Source organism: Gobio gobio, assembly GCF_949357685.1.
Source record: "Gobio gobio genome assembly, chromosome: 22".
Taxonomy (NCBI): domain Eukaryota; kingdom Metazoa; phylum Chordata; class Actinopteri; order Cypriniformes; family Gobionidae; genus Gobio; species Gobio gobio.
The window spans coordinates 13,307,463-13,322,416 of NC_137118.1; the positions used below are offsets into that span (position 1 = coordinate 13,307,463).

At 37.9% G+C, this 14,954-nt stretch overlaps 2 protein-coding genes across 4 annotated transcripts in view; both read right to left on the bottom strand.

Annotated features, from left to right (window-relative positions):
* LOC307118589 (protocadherin gamma-C5-like) overlaps positions 1 to 14,954 on the bottom strand; it is a gene marked incomplete at its 5' end in the record, with an annotated part of 138,416 nt that extends 123,462 nt beyond the window's left edge. For 2 of the 3 annotated variants that reach the window (XM_079804270.1, XM_079804247.1), the window contains one exon: positions 12,430 to 14,954. In XM_079804270.1, coding sequence (XP_079660396.1) covers positions 12,430 to 14,883 — 2,454 coding nt within the window. Of the gene's footprint in view, positions 1 to 4,318; positions 6,829 to 12,429 lie in introns of those variants that run through there. The other variant, XM_079804257.1, reaches the window with a different exon arrangement.
* Positions 8,574 to 10,980, bottom strand: LOC307119112 (protocadherin beta-7-like; the record flags this gene model as incomplete). The annotated part of the gene is given in 2 exon segments (XM_079805191.1): positions 8,574 to 9,506; positions 9,508 to 10,980. Coding segments are annotated over 2 exon segments (2,406 nt in total).

The following is a 14,954-nucleotide window of genomic DNA, read 5'->3' on the forward strand; positions in this document are numbered from 1 at the left end:
AGCATCTTGAGCATGAATTCCCATTTCATAGTTTCTTTCATCTTCATAATCAATTTCTCCAATCACCACAATTTGTCCTGTTGTCTTATCAATAGAAAACAATTTAGCATTCTTATCTGACAATCTGCTGAATTCATATGTCACTTCCCCGTTTGGACCTTCATCAGCATCTGTGGCGCTCACTCTGATTATTTCTGTTCCTGAAGGTGTATTTTCAGCCAGAGTGACCTTATAAACAGGCTGACTAAATACTGGGACATTATCATTGGCATCTAGAACAGTGATGTGTATGACAGCAGTGCCAGACCTCTGCGGTGAACCACCATCAGTGGCTGTGAGAATCATATATATCTCCTTTTGCTGTTCACGATCCAGCTCCTTTTCCAACACGAGTTCTGCGTATTTCCCTCCATCTGCACTATCATGAACACTTAAAACAAAATGTTTGTTTCTCTCCAGTGAATAGCTATTGACCGCGTTATGCCCAATGTCTGAGTCATGAGCTTCATGCAAACGGAATCGCTGGCCTTTATCTGCTGATTCGGTGATTTCAAAGTTAAAACGGTCATTTGGAAATCGTGGCGCATTGTCGTTTATATCCTGAATTTGCAGAATTATACGGTGCACTTCAAGAGGGTTTTCCAGAACGAGCTCATAACTGAGAATGCAGGACATTCGAGATCCACAAAGCTCCTCTCGGTCTATTGTCTCTGCCACGATTAAATCACCAGTATTCAGATTAATATCACAATACCGTTTTCTGCTGTCCTCCGTGTCTATCCGAGCTTTACGAGCAGATAATTGTTTCACATCCATCCTGAGATCTTTGGCTATATTTCCAATCACATACTGGCGCTTCGTTTCTTCCGGAATATTGTAGCTCAGATCTGCACAGACGGTTTTCAGAGGAAACAGAAGGAGAGCCGCGAAACACGCAAATAAATGAACTGAACATAATCTGTATTCCATTTTAGAAGATGTGATGTTGCACCTGCACAACAGTAAATTAATCTTTGACGGATGATATTCCAAAAAATATATCGGCTTCCTCGGACTGTTACTCCATTTTGTGCGGCGTTTATTCTACCAGACAGAGCTCATACTGCATACATTAAGTGTGGGAGGAGAGACGCATCACTGTACACTCTTGGTGAATAGCGACACTGTGAGCATTTTTCTGTTCATTGCATCAATCGAGCATTTCATGACAAAGAGATTGGATCAACATCGAAGTCTTTTTTCTTTTTTTTCAAAATATAAATTGTGAAGTATTTGTTCAGCTCAAATTAAATTATTATTATTATTATTATTATTATTATTATTATTATTATTATTATTATTATTATTATTATTATTATTAATGCATGCATTCAGTGCTGTAGTACTACAATTAGAAAATACGCTCTCCAGGCTAGTGGTGCTGAAACAAGATGATTTACTGAAATATTAAATGAGGGGGAAAAATTATATATTTTTTAAATGAGTAAATCCGATTGAAAATTGAAGGGCTACATAAATCCGTCAATTCAGCACCTCAGATGAACATTCGTTTTTAGTGTGAACTTAAACACTGTGCACTTTACCGTCAATATTAAAGTGACAAATTATCTTTCAACAAAAGAAACAAATAACAAAACGGCACCCGTTATAGCTGGACGAGATCAATCCCACAAATGTAATAATAGTTTAGACAATCAGCAGATAATATGACACTGATTAAAGACCCTGATAGCATAAGCAAAACTACAGAAAGAAAACAAATCAACAGAACAAATTGCGTTAAAATTTGCCTATAGATATGTTTTGTTTTTTCAAACTAAATTAGCCCATCAAAGGTAGCTATTGAAAGTGCGCAAAAGGTGTACAATATTATGAAATCTAAATTTTAGGAGAAGTTGGATCCTTGTAAACAGTTTAATAGCAGTTGAAAAGTCTGTACATATAGGCCTACCGTGAGGTGAAATTTAGGAAGATGTAAAGATGACAACAATATCTCAGCTCCGTGGAGTTTGTCTTGACAAAGTTGGACTAACAAGATCTAAAAGCGGCTGAATTATCTTCCGTGGCAGGCGAAATTTATTTTGAATAGCAGCTTCTGACATGGTAGTCAGGGGACTAAAGTTTTCCCGGATTAAATAGTGCACATACACTAAATGGCTCCGCGGAAGACACAGTCTTTGATTTAGCACAACTATTCGCTGTCATAGTTTGACCAAACTCCCCTCCACAATCATTCCCTTTAAATAGACTTAAGACAGACGTAGCATTAAGAAGGTTTTGGGAAACCCAGCCCTGATCACTAGAAGTTCCTGCATAGAGACTTAACACTTGAGTAATTAGTGATGCATTTTATGACTTTATTCAGAATAGAAATATGCTTGATTACTTTTCTGACACACAATAATGTTCTTAATAATTTGTCAGTTAGTTAATAGTTATTAATGAGGCTAATCTCATAAAGTAATTATTGATTACTTAACAAGGAACTATCTCCTTAATTTGATATTATTTACTGATTAGTTAAGCTCATTACTTTATTAGTAAATATTAGTAGCTGAAGTATTAATGTAGTCCTACTAATTAGTCCTGCATTACTTATTACAGTTTTTTTTATTCGCTTTGGTACTATTTTCACAAGTAAGGTGTACATTTTCAAAACTCTTGGTACAAAAATCCAAACTGCTCACACTTGTAACACAGCTAGTCATTCTTTCAAAACCTGATCTCATGCTTTCATTCAGTTGCACATATTTTCAGTCCACATAATCATTGTTTCAAACACACGATTATTATAATATGTGATGAGAACATTTGGTTTAATCACCAAAACACAACAATATTATCTTCTTTCAGTTTAGTACTTTAAACAATCAGTTTATCCAACAGCAAACAATGCAAGATCCATGTTTCAAATCTCCCTCGTTGCTGAATTATCTACAGTAACAGGCTACATATGCCTCATTAGAAAATACACTTACATTACCTAACTTATGTCATTGAACCCATGATGTTTGTAATAGTATTCAGTGTGTTGTCTGGTGTGATAAAGTTATGACACTGTCATGAGGTTCTGTGCTATATCAGAGTTTGCTGCCAATACATGTTCTCTCTGTATATGACTGAATCTACTGTAGTTGAGCTTTATAAGGGTTACAGTTACAGTAATGTGACAGTCTCTACCATGGTAATCGGTTTACAGTATCACATGGCATATACATACTGTAATGTAAAATGCTATATTTGATGCCATCTGTCTCCCTTCTTCTGATTTCTGATCAGTCTGATGTTACACCGTCATTGACTATTTCCACTCCCTTATACTCTATTCTGCTCTATTCACAAATTGCAAATATTTCTGTCCCACCTATCCCCCCCACATACACACACACTCCATAGACTCTCCATAGACATTATGATTTTTATACTGTACAAACTCTATATTCTCTCCCCTTACACTAAACCTACCTGTCACAGAAACATTTCTGCATTTAAAAAAAAAAAATTTAAACTCATTCTGTATGATTTATAAGCTTGACCAAAAAATGTCCCTGCAAGGGATATTACTGTAGGATATTGCCATCTTTATGGGGACATTTTGTCCCCATAATGTAGAATTTACCACACACACCTTAAAATCTAAGATAAATCACGTATAATGTAAAAATAATTAATGTTATATGGTTATCCATTTCGGAAATTGCAAACAAATTAGAAACTATGTCTATATACTCAATATCTAATCTATTTGTGTACCAAATGATTGATTGATTAACCATTAAGGTCAGTTGGATTATATAATAGACAAATGTATTAAACTGAACAAGAAAAGATGCAAATCAAAAGTTTGATAGTAAGAGCTTTATGAAAGGCAGTTACTGTGAATGAAACATTTATAAAGATGAAACACTTCTGTTGTGTAGTGAAAAGGATACTTTGTGGTTTTGTGTATTGTATTCACACAATTGAAAATATGCTGAAATGTTTGAAAAAAGTGCCCTTTTGATGATCTGTTGTGATATTAGCACTATGAGTTTTGAAAATGTACACCTTGCTTTTGAAAATAGTACCAAAGCGACTAAAAAAAACTGTAATGACGGACCATTATTCTAAAGTGTTACCAAAGAAGAGATATGAGAGCAAAATCATACATACAAACATACATACAGAGTGAAAATCTCTTAAATAACCACCCAAAGACTTTGTTTAAACAGGAACCACGTTAATAAAGTATGTGATATCATTTACAGTTGTGTAATCAACGGAGACAGCATACAATGCAATATTAAAAGAGAGTCCAGATATGTTAAGCCTCTCTTACCTCATCTTCAATTCCTGTAACATCTAGTGTTATCATGCTCGATCCAAACTGAATAATGTCTTCCTTTTTCAGAGTTCCACCAGCAGGAAGCGTGTTTTCATTATACGATCTCACAAACTTAAAGTCACTTGTGCGCGAGCCTGTGGTTAGATACGCGTCATAATTGTAAGAGCTGCGGAGAGTTCCTGCTCCATCCACCTCTGCATAGTTGGGAGGCAGATAGGCGCTGGGAACAGCAACTGCTCCATCAAACAACAGTCTGGGCTTTCTCCTGTGACAAAACTTCACTGCCAAGATCAGTATGAGGAACGTCAGGAAGAAGGTGCACACGGAAACTAATGCAATGATCAAGTAGGACGTTAATTTAGAGTTGTTGTCCTCATAAGTCATATCTTTAAGTTCAGGGACTTCAGAAAGGTTGTCAGAAATGAGTAAATTCACAGCACAGGTTGTAGACAGAGAGGGCTGCCCGTTATCCTTTACTGAAATAACAAGGTTCTGCTTCATATTGTCAGATTCAGAAATGTCTCGTTGTGTTTTGATCTCTCCACTATGCAGACCAATGGTGAAAAGTCCCGGATCAGTAGATTTCAAGATCTGATAGGACAGCCATGCGTTCTGTCCAGAGTCAGCATCTACAGCGATCACCTTAGAGACCAGAGAGCCCGAGAAAGACGCTTTAGGGACCATTTCAGTCATTAAAGACTTTCCATCTGGAACAGGGTATAATATCTGTGGAGAGTTATCATTCTCATCTGTTATGAAGACTTTCACAGTCACGTTACTGCTGAGCGGAGGAGAACCATTGTCTCTGGCAACAACTTTGACACTGAAGTTTCTGAACTGCTCATAGTCAAATGATCTTACAGCATGAATCACCCCTGTATCTCCATTAACAGACAGAAATGAGGACACTGGGACCCCATTGACTTCACTGGGTACCAGAGAGTACAGGACAGTCCCATTCTGTCTCCAGTCTGGGTCATTTGCACGGACAGAACAAACAGAGGTTCCTGGTTTGTTATTTTCACTTATATAAGCGCTGTAGGACTGCTGCTCAAATACAGGAGGATTGTCATTCACATCTGAGACTAATAAATGAATTGTCATGGAGGTGGATAAGGGTGGAGATCCCCCATCTGTGGCGGTGATGGTAATGTTGTAATCAGATTCTTTCTCTCGGTCTAGAGCTTTTGTAGTTACTAGAGAGAAATAGTTTTTAACAGATGGGTTGAGTTTGAAAGGAACATTTTGCTGAACAGAGCAACGAATCTGCCGGTTTTCTCCTGAGTCTTTGTCTTGAACATTAATGATTCCCACCTCAGAACCTGGCTCAGAGTTTTCAGGTATCGGGTTATTCAAAGATTTAAGGATGATTCTAGGTGGATTATCATTAACATCAGTTATATCTATGATAACTTTAGCAGTTGATGCCAATCCAGAAGCATCTTTGGATTGAATTATCATTTCATATTTTTTTTCATTTTCATAATCAATTTCTCCAATCACCACAATTTGTCCTGTTGTTTTATCAATAGAAAATAATTTTACAGCTTTATCTGATATTCTGCTGAATTCATACGTCACTTCCCCGTTTGGACCTTCATCAGCATCTGTGGCGCTCACTCTGATTATTTCTGTTCCTGAAGGTGTATTTTCAGCCAGAGTGACCTTATAAACAGGCTGACTAAATACTGGGACATTATCATTGGCATCTAGAACAGTGATGTGTATGACAGCAGTGCCAGACCTCTGCGGTGAACCACCATCAGTGGCTGTGAGAATCATATCTATCTCCTTCTGCTGTTCACGATCCAGCTCCTTTTCCAACACGAGTTCTGCATATTTTCCTCCATCTGTACTATCATGAATATCCAAAACAAAATGTTTATTTTTCGTCAGTGAATAGCCATTAACAACATTATGTCCGATATCTTTGTCATGCGCCTCATCCAAACGGAATCGCTGGCCTTTAACTGCTGATTCGGTGATTTCAAAGTTAATACGCTCATTTGGAAATCGTGGCGCATTGTCGTTTATATCCTGAATTTGCAAAATTATTCGGTGAACTTCAAGAGGGTTTTCCAGAACGAGCTCATAACTGAGCATGCAGGGAGTTTGAGATCCACAAAGCTCCTCTCGGTCTATTGTCTCTAGCACGATTAAATCACCAGTATTCAGATTAATATCACAATACCGTTTGCTGCTGTCCTCCGTGTCTATCCGAGCTTTACGAGCAGATAATTGTTTAACATCCATCCTGAGATCTTTGGCTATATTTCCAGTCACATACTGGCGCTTCGTTTCTTCCGGAATATTGTAGCTCAGATCTGCACAGACGGTTTTCAGAGGAAACAGAAGAAGAGCCACGAAACACGCAAAGAAAGGAACTGAACATAATCTGTATTCCATTTTAGAAGATGTGATGTTGCACCTGCACAACAGTAAATTAATCTTTGACGGATGATATTCCAAAAATTCTATGGGCTTCCTCGGACTGTTACTCCATTTTGTGCGGCGTTTATTCTACCAGACAGAGCTCATACTGCATACATTAAGTGTGGGAGGAGAGACGCATCACTGTACACTCTTGGTGAATAGCGACACTGTGAGTATTTTCTGTTCATTGCATCAATCGAGCATTTAATGAAAAAGATATTGGATCAACATCGAAGTCATATTTATTTATTTTTTTTTTCAAAATATAAATTGTGAAGTATTTGTTCAGTTCAAATTAAATTATTTAAAAACATGCATGCATTCAGGGCTGTAGTACTAACATTACAAAATAAGCTGTCCAGGCTAGTGGTGCTGAAATCAGATGATTTACTTAAAGATTAAATGAGAGAAAAATAATAATATTTGTTAAATTAGTAAATCCGATTGAAAATGAAAGGGCTAAATAATCCATCATTTCAGCACCTCAGAAGAACAATTAGTCTTTAGTGTGAACTTAAACACTGTGCACTTTACGATCAATATTAAAGTGACAAATTATCTTTCAACAAAAAAAACTAATAACACAACCTCACCCTTTATAGCTACACAAGATCAATCACACAAATGTAATAATAGTTTAGACAATCCGCAGATAATATGATACTGACTAAAGACTCCGATAGCATAAACAAAACTACAGAAAAAAAGAAAAAAAAAATCAACAGAACAAATTGCGTTCAAATTTGCCTATATTTATTTTTTTTTTGTCTTTTTCCCCAAACTAAATATATATTAGCCCATCAAGTAGGTAGCTATTGAAAGTGCACAAAAGGTGTACAATATTATGAGATTAACATTTTAGGAGAAGTTGGATCCTTTTTAACGGTTTTATATATAGCAGTTGAAAAGTCTGTATTTAGGAAGATTTAAAGATGACAACAATATCTCAGCTCCGTGGAGTTTGTCTTGACAAAGTTAGACTAACAAGATCTAAAAGCGGCTGAATTATCTTCCGTGGCAGGCGAAATTTATTTTGAATAGCAGCTTCTGACATGGTAGTCAGGGGACTAAAGTTTTCACGGAAGAAATAGTGCACATACATGAAATGGCTCCACGGAAGACACAGTCTTTGATTTAGCACAACTATTCGCTGTATCGCTGTCATAGTTTGACCAAACTCCCCTCCACAATCATTCCCTTTATTTATAATTAAGACAGACAGGTTTTAATAGACTTAAGACAGAAAGGACAGAAACCTTTAAATAGACTTAAGACAGGTTTTTCGCAAAACCTTCGCTACGTTAAGAAGGTTTTGCGAAACCCAGCCCTGATCACTAGAAGTTCCTGCATGACTAGGTAACACCTGAGTACTTAGTGATGCATTTTATGACTTTTTTCAAGGTTTAAAAAAAAATGATTGATTACGTCTCTGACACAATAAAGTTCTTAATAATTTGTCAATTAGATAAAAGTTATTAATGAGGCTATCTCCTAAATTTGATGTTATTTACTGATTAGTTAAGCTCATTACTATATTAGTAAATATTAGTAGCTGAAGTATTAATGTAGTAGGCTATTACTCATTAGTCCTGCATAGTTACTTATTAATGACGGACCATTATTCTAAAGTGTAACCAACGAAGAGATATGACAGCAAAATCATACAAACATACATAGAGAGTGAAAATCTCTTAAATAACCACCCAAATACTTTGTTTAAACAGGAACCGGGTTAATAAAGTAGGTGATATAATTTACAGTTGTATAATCAACGGACACAACATACAATTCAATATTAAAAGAGAGTCCAGAGATGTTAAGCCTCTCTTACCTCATCTTCAATTCCTGCAACATCTAGTGTTATCATGCTCGATCCAAACTGAATAATGTCTTCCTTTTTCAGAGTTCCACCAGCAGGAAGCGTGTTTTCATTATACGATCTCACAAACTTAAAGTCACTTGTGCGCGAGCCTGTGGTTAGATACGCGTCATAATTGTAAGAGCTGCGGACAGTTCCTGCTCCATCCACCTCTGCATAGTTGGGAGGCAGATAGGCGCTGGGAACAGCAACTGCTCCATCAAACAACAGTCTGGGCTTTCTCCTGTGACAAAACTTCACTGCCAAGATCAGTATGAGGAACGTCAGGAAGAAGGTGCACACGGAAACTAATGCAATGATCAAGTAGGACGTTAATTTAGAGTTGTTGTCCTCATGAGTCATATCTTTAAGTTCAGGGACTTCAGAAAGGTTGTCAGAAATGAGTAAATTCACAGCACAGGTTGTAGACAGAGAGGGCTGCCCGTTATCCTTCACTGAAATAACAAGGTTCTGCTTCATATTGTCAGATTCAGAAATGTCTCGTTGTGTTTTGATCTCTCCACTATGGAGACCAATGGTGAAAAGTCCCGGATCAGTAGATTTCAAGATCTGATAGGACAGCCATGCGTTCTGTCCAGAGTCAGCATCTACAGCGATCACCTTAGAGACCAGAGAGCCCGAGAGAGACGCTTTAGGGACCATTTCAGTCATTAGAGACTTTCCATCTGGAACAGGGTATAATATCTGTGGAGAGTTATCATTCTCATCTGTTATGAAGACTTTCACAGTCACGTTACTGCTGAGCGGAGGAGAACCATTGTCTCTGGCAACAACTTTGACACTGAAGTTTCTGAACTGCTCATAGTCAAATGATCTTACAGCATGAATCACCCCTGTATCTCCATTAACAGACAGAAATGAGGACACTGGGTACCAGAGAGTACAGGACAGTCCCGTTCTGTCTCCAGTCTGGGTCATTTGCACTGACAGAACAAACAGAGGTGCCTGGTTTGTTATTTTCACTTATATAAGCGCTGTAGGACTGCTGCTCAAATACAGGAGGATTGTCATTCACATCTGAGACTAATAAATGAATTGTCATGGAGGTGGATAAGGGTGGAGATCCCCCATCTGTGGCGGTGATGGTAATGTTGTAATCAGATTCTTTCTCTCGGTCTAGAGCTTTTGTAGTTACGAGAGAGAAATAGTTTTTAACAGATGGGTTGAGTTTGAAAGGAACATTTTGCTGAACAGAGCAACGAATCTGCCGGTTTTCTCCTGAGTCTTTGTCTTGAACATTAATGATTCCCACCTCAGAACCTGGCTCAGAGTTTTCAGGTATCGGGTTATTCAAAGATTTAAGGATGATTCTAGGTGGATTATCATTAACATCAGTTATATCTATGATAACTTTAGCAGTTGATGCCAATCCAGAAGCATCTTTGGCCTGAATTCCAACTTCATAGTTTCTTTCATTTTCATAATCGATTTCTCCAATCACCACAATTTGTCCTGTTGTCTTATCAATAGAAAATAATTGTGCAGTTTTTTCTGATATTCTGCTGAATTCATACATCACTTCCCCGTTTGGACCTTCATCAGCATCTGTGGCACTCACTCTGATTATTTCTGTTCCTGAAGGTGTATTTTCAGCCAGAGTGACCTTATAAACAGGCTGACTAAATACTGGGACATTATCATTGGCATCTAGAACAGTGATGTGTATGACAGCAGTGCCAGACCTCTGCGGTGAACCACCATCAGTGGCTGTGAGAATCATATATATCTCCTTTTGCTGTTCACGATCCAGCTCCTTTTCCAACACGAGTTCAGCGTATTTCACTCCATCTGCACTATCATGAACATTTAAAACAAAATATGGATTTTTCGCCAGTGAATAACCATTCACAGAATTGTGTCCGACATCCATGTCATGCGCCTCATCTAAACGGAATCGCTGGCCTTTATCTGCTGATTCGGTGATTTCAAAGTTAATACGCTCATTTGGAAATCGTGGCGCATTGTCATTTATATCCTGAATTTGCAGAGTTACACGGTGAACTTCAAGAGGGTTTTCCAGAACGAGCTCATAACTGAGAATGCAGGACATTCGAGATCCACAAAGCTCCTCTCGGTCTATTGTCTCTGCCACGATTAAATCACCAGTATTCAGATTAATATCACAATACCGTTTGCTGCTGTCCTCCGTGTCTATCCGAGCTTTACGAGCAGATAATTGTTTAACATCCATCCTGAGATCTCTGGCTATATTTCCAATCACATACTGGCGCTTCGTTTCTTCCGGAATATTGTAGCTCAGATCTGCACAGACGGTTTTCACAGGAAACAGAAGGAGAGCCGCGAAACACGCAAAGAAAGGAACTGAACATAATCTGTATTCCATTTTTGAAGGATTGATGTTGCACTTGCACAACAGTAAATTAATCTTTGACGGATGATATTCCAAAAATTCTATCGACGTCCACGGACTGTTACTCCATTTTGTGCGGCGTTTATTCTACCAGACAGAGCTCATACTGCATACATTAAGTGTGGGAGGAGAGACGCATCACTGTACACTCTTGGTGAATAGCGACACTGTGAGTATTTTTCTGTTCATTGCATCAATCGAGCATTTAATAAAAAAAAGTTTTTTTTTTTTTTCAAAATACAAACGGTGAAGTATTTGTTCAGTTCAAATTACATTATATATATATAATAAAAAAAACATGCATTCATTGCTGTAGTACTAAAATAAGAAAATACCCTGTCCTGGCTAGTGGTGCTGAAACCAGATGGTTTACTGATATATTAAACGAGGGGAAATTTATATATTTTTAAATGAGTAAATCCGATTGAAAATGAAAGGGCTAAAAATCCATCAGTTCACTTCAGATGAACATTAGTCTTTAGTGTGAACTTGAACACTGTGCACTTTACGGTCAATAAAAAAGTGACATTATCTTTCAACAGAAGGAACTAATAACAAAACCTCACCTGTCATAGCTGGACGAGATCAATCACACAAATGTAATAATAGTTTAGACAATCAGCAAATAATATGACACTGACTAAAGACCCCGATGGAATAAGCAAAACTACAGAAAATAAATCAACACAACGAATTGCGTTAAAATGAGCCTATATGTTCTATTTTTCCAAACTAAATATTTATTAGTCCATAAAATAGGTAGCTATTGAAAGTGCGAGATTAAAATGTTAGTAGAAATCGGATCCGTTTAAACAGTTTTAAAGCAGTTGGAAAGTCTTTACATATACCGTGAGTTGAAATTTAGGAAGATTTAAAAATGATAATATCACACCAAAATAAAGATAGTGTTTTATGTGAGAATATTTATATTTGAATGATATGTGAGATTCTCATTAATTCATCATAAATCTAAAACAAACAAATGAAATTGCTGATAATATATATTAATAACAACAACAACAATACTACTACTACTACTACTAATAATAATAATAATAATAAATATTATTATTATTATTATTATTAATCGACGGAGAAGCCAAGAATCAGGAAATGAACATCTCTGGGAGTTAAGATCAGGAGAAGATCAAACATTCGGCACCGAATCTGTTCTACTCAAACGCATTGGAAACCGTGTTTTATGTTAATGTAAAATGCGGTAAAAGAAGAGATGAGAGCAAAATCATACATAGCCTACATAGGCCTACACAGTGAAAATCTCTTAAATAACCCCCCAAAGACTTTGTTTAAACATGAACCGCGTTAATAAAGTAGGTGATATAATTTACAGTTGTTTAATTAACGGAGAAAACATAAAATGCAATATTAAAAGAGAGTCCAGATATGTTAAGCCTCTCTTACCTCGTCTTCAATTCCTGTAACATCTAGTGTTATCATGCTCGATCCAAACTGAATATTGTCTTCCTTTTTCAGAGTTCCACCAGCAGGAAGCGTGTTTTCATTATACGATCTCACAAACTTAAAGTCACTTGTGCGCGAGCCTGTGGTTAGATACGCGTCATAATTGTAAGAGCTGCGGAGAGTTCCTGCTCCATCCACCTCTGCATAGTTGGGAGGCAGATAGGCGCTGGGAACAGCAACTGCTCCATCAAACAACAGTCTGGGCTTTCTCCTGTGACAAAACTTCACTGCCAAGATCAGTATGAGGAACGTCAGGAAGAAGGTGCACACGGAAACTAATGCAATGATCAAGTATGAAGTTAATTTAGAGTTGTTGTCCTCATAAGTCATATCTTTAAGTTCAGGGACTTCAGAAAGGTTGTCAGAAATGAGTAAATTCACAGCACAGGTTGTAGACAGAGAGGGCTGCCCGTTATCCTTCACTGAAATAACAAGGTTCTGCTTCATATTGTCAGATTCAGAAATGTCTCGTTGTGTTTTGATCTCTCCACTATGCAGACCAATGGTGAAAAGTCCCGGATCAGTAGATTTCAAGATCTGATAGGACAGCCATGCGTTCTGTCCAGAGTCAGCATCTACAGCGATCACCTTAGAGACCAGAGAGCCCGAGAGAGACGCTTTAGGGACCATTTCAGTCATTAAAGACTTTCCATCTGGGACAGGATATAATATCTGTGGAGAGTTATCATTCTCATCTGTTATGAAGACTTTCACAGTCACGTTACTGCTGAGCGGAGGAGAACCATTGTCTCTGGCAATAACTTTGACACTGAAGTTTCTGAACTGCTCATAGTCAAATGATCTTACAGCATGAATCACCCCTGTATCTCCATTAACAGACAGAAATGAGGACACTGGGACCCCATTGACTTCACTGGGTACCAGAGAGTACAGGACAGTCCCGTTCTGTCTCCAGTCTGGGTCATTTGCACTGACAGAACAAACAGAGGTGCCTGGTTTGTTATTTTCACTTATATAAGCGCTGTAGGACTGCTGCTCAAATACAGGAGGATTGTCATTCACATCTGAGACTAATAAATGAATTGTCATGGAGGTGGATAATGGTGGAGATCCCCCATCTGTGGCGGTGATGGTAATGTTGTAATCAGATTCTTTCTCTCGGTCTAGAGCTTTTGTAGTTACGAGAGAGAAATAGTTTTTAACAGATGGGTTGAGTTTGAAAGGAACATTTTGCTGAACAGAGCAACGAATCTGCCGGTTTTCTCCTGAGTCTTTGTCTTGAACATTAATGATTCCCACCTCAGAACCTGGCTCAGAGTTTTCAGGTATCGGGTTATTCAAAGATTTAAGGATGATTCTAGGTGGATTATCATTAACATCAGTTATATCTATGATAACTTTAGCAGTTGATGACAACCCAAATGTGTCTTGGGCATGAATTCCCATTTCATACTTTTTGTCTTTTTCATAATCAATTTCTCCGATCACCACAATTTGTCCTGTTGTTTTATCAATAGAAAATAATTTTACAGCTTTATCTGATATTCTGCTGAATTCATACGTCACTTCCCCGTTTGGACCTTCATCAGCATCTGTGGCGCTCACTCTGATTATTTCTGTTCCTGAAGGTGTATTTTCAGCCAGAGTGACCTTATAAACAGGCTGACTAAATACTGGGACATTATCATTGGCATCTAGAACAGTGATGTGTATGACAGCAGTGCCAGACCTCTGCGGTGAACCACCATCAGTGGCTGTGAGAATCATATCTATCTCCTTCTGCTGTTCACGATCCAGCTCCTTTTCCAACACGAGTTCTGCATATTTCCCTCCATCTGCAGATCTATCCACAGTTAAAACAAAATGCTCGTTTCTCTCCAGTGAATAGCCATTGACTGCGTTATGTCCAATATCTGAGTCATGAGCTTCATGCAAACGGAATCGCTGGCCTTTATCTGCTGATTCGGTGATTTCAAAAAGAATACGCTCATTTGGAAATCGTGGCGCATTGTCATTTATATCCTGAATTTGCAGTATTATACGGTGAACTTCAAGAGGGTTTTCCAGAACGAGCTCATAACTGAGAATACAGGGAGTTTGAGAACCACAAAGCTCCTCTCGGTCTATTGTCTCTGCCACGATTAAATCACCAGTATTCAGATTAATATCACAATACCGTTTGCTGCTGTCCTCCGTGTCTATCCGAGCTTTACGAGCAGATAATTGTTTAACATCCATCCTGAGATCTTTGGCTATATTTCCAATCACATACTGGCGCTTCGTTTCTTCCGGAATATTGTAGCTCAGATCTGCACAGAAGGTTTTCACAGGAAACAGAAGAAGAGCCACGAAAAACGCAAAGAAATGAACTGAACATAATCTGTATTCCATTTTTGAAGGATTGATGTTGCACCTGTCCAAAAGCAAATTCATCTTTGACGGATGAAATTCCAATATTTCTATCGGCTTCCACGGACTGTTACTCCATTTTGTGCGCCGTTTAT